The sequence below is a fragment of the Artemia franciscana genome, chromosome 2, assembly GCF_032884065.1.
Source record: "Artemia franciscana chromosome 2, ASM3288406v1, whole genome shotgun sequence".
Classification (NCBI taxonomy): domain Eukaryota; kingdom Metazoa; phylum Arthropoda; class Branchiopoda; order Anostraca; family Artemiidae; genus Artemia; species Artemia franciscana.
This window is the reverse complement of record NC_088864.1, coordinates 41,999,245-42,005,244: the sequence shown is the minus strand read 5'-3', so window position 1 is coordinate 42,005,244 and position 6,000 is coordinate 41,999,245. Positions and strand designations below refer to the sequence as shown.

At 35.3% G+C, this 6,000-nt stretch overlaps 1 protein-coding gene across 8 annotated transcripts in view; it reads left to right on the top strand.

Moving 5' to 3' along the window:
- The first annotated feature begins 2,065 nt into the window (after window positions 1-2,065).
- The window catches only part of LOC136041867 (vascular endothelial growth factor receptor 1-like), a 100,727-nt gene continuing 96,792 nt past the window's right edge, over window positions 2,066-6,000 (top strand). For 7 of the 8 annotated variants that reach the window (XM_065726683.1, XM_065726662.1, XM_065726696.1 and 4 more), the window contains exon 1: window positions 2,066-2,221. In XM_065726683.1, coding sequence (XP_065582755.1) covers window positions 2,182-2,221 — 40 coding nt within the window. In that variant the 5' untranslated portion in view covers window positions 2,066-2,181. The remainder of the gene's footprint in view (window positions 2,222-6,000) is intronic. The other variant, XM_065726705.1, reaches the window with a different exon arrangement.

Genomic DNA, 6,000 nt, shown 5'->3' with positions numbered 1-6,000 from the left:
TAATAACTATGTCTTTGGGGTCGACGAAATCCCCCACAGTCCCCGGGGGGGCTGCAAGTTACAAACTTTGACCATTGTGTACATATAGTAATGTTTATTATGAAGTGTACAGACGTTTTGAGGGGGACTTTTTAACGTTGGGACGGGAGTGGGTAGGGGGAGGGGGTTACGTGGGAGGATATTTCCATGGAGGAATTCAAGGGGAGCAGGATTTTCTAGCATTAACTAAATAAAAAAAATGAGAAACTAAAGAAAAAAAATTCACCTGGAAGTAATGAGTAGCATTAAAACTTAAAAAGAACATAAAATATTCCGTTTATAAGGAGGTTCGTCTCCTCCACAATGCCTAGCTCTTTCTGCTAAATTTTTTTTTTGGTAATTTCAACTATTTATTGTACGGCCCTTGTGATTCAGGGGTCATTCTTAAAGATTCGGGATAAAATTCAAGATTTAATGTAAAGAGCGAAGTATTGGCGAGGGGAAAGACCCCCTCATATACGTAATAAAAATACACAAATATAGAAGTTCGTTACGTGATTTAATTTGTAAGGTACGTATGTTTATTACTAACAAAAACGTTCGTACAAAAAATAGAAAAAATCTAGTTGCATTTTAAGTAGCCAAAAAGTGGAGGGCAACTAGGTCTCCTCCCCTCCCTTTTTTATATCAAAATCATCCGATCAAAACTATGAGAAAGCCATTTAGCAAAAAAATAAATTAATATGCTAATTTCGTTTTAATTATTCATGTGCGGTGAGCCAAAATCAAAACATGTGTTAATTCAAAAACATTCAGAAATTAAATAAAAAACTAAGTTTTTTTTAACTTCAAGTAAGGAGCGACATTAAAACTTAAAACGAACAGAAATTACTCCGTATATGAAAGAGGTTGTCCCTCCGCAACGCCTTACTCTTTTCGCTATTTTTTTTTTTTTTTTTCAAAAAGCAGAGTTGTGACAGAGTCGCCGATAAACTTTTAATTTCGCTCCTTACTTGCAGTTAAAAAATAATTTTTTATTTAATATTTAGGTAGAGATTGACCGTATAATAAATAGATATGGCGGGAGTAGAAATAAAGAAATGTACTTTTTCTTATAAAACTGTGAATTCTGCAACTTAAGCAAAATATACTGAACTTTAAAAAGTGAAAGATAATCCACGTTGTTACAAAAAGTGAAATTTTGATTAGTAACTTCTGATATTTCCTCAAAGTTGACTTTGTTTATTAAAACATAATTTTTAGAATGAAATAGTGACTAATTAATGTTTTATTACCTGTACCCAAAACCCTCGTTTAAAATGTCTTCTATGTATTTCTGTCTCTTTGTTCTATTTTTCTTGTTACACCCCTAAAAGAATTAATATTTAATGTTTAAAACATCTTTTATGAAGATAAAAGATGTATCTTAATCCGCATATCCTTCTCTTCATTACTAGCATAATTACTAAGCGATGCCACAAGGTTATGCGACATGCTAAATGGTTCGCCCTGTGTTAAAAAGAATGCATGACCCCAAAAGATGGTTCAAGACCATTTTTTTTTTTCAATACAATACAAACTCACTCACTATAGTGGTAAGAAGTGCAAAGGCGAAAAATCATGCTTAAATATTAAATATCCTTTTTTAATGATGGTGAACAGCTTTTTAGTTTTCATTGCGGCGTAGTTTTTTTTTAACGTACTATTTTTTTTTATCAGTATACCATTTTAATATCAACAAATTTATTAGAACTCTAACCCTCACCAGATTTTAGATTAAATTTATGACCATTTCCACTACCTACCTACGACGTATAATTGTTGAGGTTCCTTTTAAATTGCTGGTATTTTTTGTCCACAAGTTTATCAAAGCAACCTATTATGTACCCCGCTAAAGAAAATCCTGGATCCGCTACTGGCCCCGCCAGGATTTCCTACATTCATCTCAATCATGTTTAATCCCTTTATCCACAACATCAGTGGATATTATAGTCACCAGGTAGAAGTAGTTGTGTACCCCTGTCGCTCAGATGACGTCATGCATACTTAACCAACAAGTTTGATAATACAATGCAATAAAAATGAACCAGTGCCAAGCTAGAAGTACAGAATATAGCTTAGTGAAAATAATTTATTTTTATTGTCTTAATAAGTTCTAATAATTGTGTGTCATTATTAAGATTATTATAATGGGATGCTAAGATGCGGATCGGATATATTTTCACTATTTCTCTCATATTAGGTAACTTTATCTAGCCTACCAGTTTTGGCATTCTGCATTCTAGGACTATTAATAGTTAATACCCATAACCTCCTTCAGTCTTATCGGCATTAGGCACATAGGCTCTGCAGAAATTTATTTCAGGAGTGAGAGGGTGTTGGCGGGGGTCGAATTTCCAGCATTTTCGGTAAAATTCTAGTTAGTTGACTTCTTGCTATCTCAGAAAGGGTTTAGGTTAGGAAAATGAAACTTTCAGGGATAAATCTACAGACTAAAATATGTCCCGGGAAGGTATTTTGAAGCAACTACCTCCACTCCTTCTCCCTCCAGAGGGCCCTGACCTCTGATGACCTTTAAAAATATGTGTTATAAAAGTGAAACCTTGCAAAATAGATCTTCTGCTTGAATGAAGCACAACAAAATTGTTTTCAGCTTCATAACTTTGCTCAATTTCATTTTATAAGGTTTTAAAGATATGCAAATACATTTCCTAAATTTTGAAGAAAGAAAACATTGATATGGCTCAAAATTCTACTCAAATAACAGGAATTGCATTTTCAGAACTAAAGGCAGAGAAAAAGCAACTAGTAACTGAAAATTAAGGTAAAATATTGTTTTGTCAAAATTTCAATAGGTACCTGTCATGTGCGCAAATTTCAGGGCCCTCTAAAGGGAGAAGGAGTGGAGATGGGTACTTTAAAATACTTTCCCTGGACACACTTTAGCCTGTAGACCCTTCCCTGAAAGCTTCATTTTCCCAACCTAAACCCTTTCCGAGATAGCAAGAAGTCAATTAACTAGAATTTTACCGAATGAACAGAAATTATTCCGTATATGAAGGGGTTGGCCCCCTCCTCAATACCTTGCTCTTCACGCTAAAGTTCTTAGCACTTTAAAAAGCTTCGTATTCTAAATAAACGGTTCTTGTGTTTCAGGAGACGTTCTTTAAACAATTGGGACAAACAGTTAAACTTTAACATAAAGAGCAAGGTATTGACGAGGAGGTAAATCCCTCCATATACAGAGTAATTTCTGTTCGTTGTGAGTTTTAATGTTTCTCCTTACTTCTAGTTGAATTTTTTTTATTTAATTTCTGATTGTTCTTTCAGATAATGCTGGTGAATTTGGCCCGTCCTCCATGAAAAATTCCCTACCCTCGCGAAAAACTCATCCATGGAAAGTTCCTCCTGTGTAGAAATACACCCCCTCCGTAAAATTCCTTCCGTGCAATTCCATCCTCGCTGGAACCTCCCCTCCTTTCCGTAAAATTTCTTGGGCCAATGTTCCTATCAATGTACTCAATGTACCTGAACAATTGTTTAGGGTCATGAAACTATTGTTAATAGATGCATTTTGACTTTTGGAACATCTTTTCTCTCTTGCAAAACTACCGCAAACTCACCGTTATGGAGTTATTATATATTTGCACACTAGGGGGGGTGGGGGTAAAGCATAGCATATATTAAATGCAGCAATGGTTAGTTTACGTATTTAATATATGGTATGCTTTACCCCCACCCCCCTAATGTGCAAATATATAGCCCAAATTTGTTTCTAAATTAACTATTACAGATTCGCGATTTTAAATATCCGATCAACGAAAACGGAAATTATTGCAATTCTATATGTGTGAATACAAGAATATTTGGGTTGGAATAACTCCATAACGGTGAGTTTGCGGTAGTTTTGCAAGAGAGAAAAGATGTCCCAAAAGTCAAAATGCATCTAATAACAATAGTTTCATGACCCTAAACAATTGTTCAGGTAATAGGAACATTGACCATTTCTTGTAAAGGATTCAGTCTGAAAAATTCTGCTTAGTAAACTTTCATTTAAAAAGACTGAGTTCTAATCGTTTTCCCGACCACTCCGGAAATTCCCCCTTCTGTTTAAACTATTTCCCAGAAATCCAAACACGCTGAAAATTTTCCCCGGATAATTCATGTGGAACATCTCCACGTGCAAAATTCAGCAGGCAAAGAGAATGTAAGACAAATAAAATTTTGTATAGGAACTCTGTCAAATCCCCTCAGTGTAAAATTTCTCCTGGAAAGTTTGCCCCTGGAAATTTCTCCCCACACGGAAAATTACCTCATGGACTCCTTTACTTCAAAAAATGTCTATATACTTCTCAATAACAAATACCATACGTAAACAATGGGCAAATTTCATAACTTAAATACCTGTCCCCAGGGGCGGGGGGTGGTCATTTATCTCCGAAGGCGCAGTTCTATGGAACCAGAAGAAGACTTTTGAGACAGCCCCTAAACTAGCCTAGAATTTTAGTGGCAATTTTTTTTCGATTTTTTTTTTTTCAGTGGAAATATCATGAACGAAGTATTTTTTGAAATATAGGGGAATGTGGGGGTGCAAATATTTTGGTATAAGTCTTCAACTGGGGCTGTTAAGAAGGAATCTTGTACTTCCATGCATTTTGCCATGCGTCACTTGTTTCAACTTAATGCCCGTAAATTGAATCAAAGCTGACGAAATCAAGAAACGGAAAAGCACATCGGAAATACATAATTTAGGCTTTATATTTGCACATTAAGGGGGTGGGGTAAGGTATAGTGAAGTGCCCACAAAGTGTGTTTTAGCCTACAATTTTTCTGCATATTATGAAGTAAGAATTGTTATAGCCTACAATTTTTCTGCACATTATGAAATAAGAATTGTTTTCTTAACATGTTTCCTTCTCAATACCCACCTAATGTGTATTAATACCCAATGCTTAGCCCATTTCGATGTGTCACGAATCAATACAGCCCACGTTTTTCCTCCATATATGTTTGTTTTGCCCAGTAGATAGCTAGCTGATCCAAGACAAAATAAATATGGACCTATTTTGGGGTTACGAATCAATATGACAGATTGTGTTTGTTATGTTTTGTTTTGTATGCATTAAGGTCCCTGTTTACAATATCTGTCTCTGTTTACAGACCCCGTATATATAAGCCATTTGTTGAAAAAAAAGGTTGCCCAGTATCAAATATTACATATTGATACAACCCACCCTTCAAAATACTTGATGGAGCATCCAAATATTTAATTATTGAGGTCTATGTAGACCTATGTACCTGTCATGTAGGTTTCAAGTCTATCAGAGTTTAAACAAATTTTTGGCTCATTTTTGGGTGTCACGAGTGGATACCGCCAAAATCAGTTTCAAAGTTTGTCTTCTCAAGTTATGTTTGTTTTCAAACAGTTCATGGTAACATCAAAATAATCGTGTTTTTATGCTGATTTTAAATATAAGTTTCATCAAATTTAGTCTTACCCATCAAAAGTTACGAGCCTGAGAAAATTTGCCTTATTTTAGAATGTAGGGAAAATACCCCCTAAAAGTCATAGAGTCTTAACGAAAATCACACCATCAGATTCAGCGTATCAGAGAACCCTTCTGTAGAAATTTCAAGCTCCTATCTATGAAAATGTGGAATTTTGTATTTTTTGCTAGAACCCGGGGAGGGGCTGCAAGTTACAAACTTTGACCATTGTTTACATGTAGTAATGGTTATTGGGAAGTGTACAGACGTTTTCAGGGGGGCTTTTTCGCGTTGGGGGGCGGTTACGTGGTAGGGTCTTTCCATGGAGGAATTTATCATGGGGGAAGAGAATTTCCTTGAAGGGGGTGCAGGATTTTTGTAGCATTATTTAAAAAACAATGAGAAAATAAATAAATAAATAAGTTATTTCAACTGGAAGTAAGGAGTAGCATTAAAACTGAAAACGAACAGAAATTACTACGTATACAAGGGGGTCCGTCTCCTCAATACCTCACTCTTTACGCGAAAGTATTT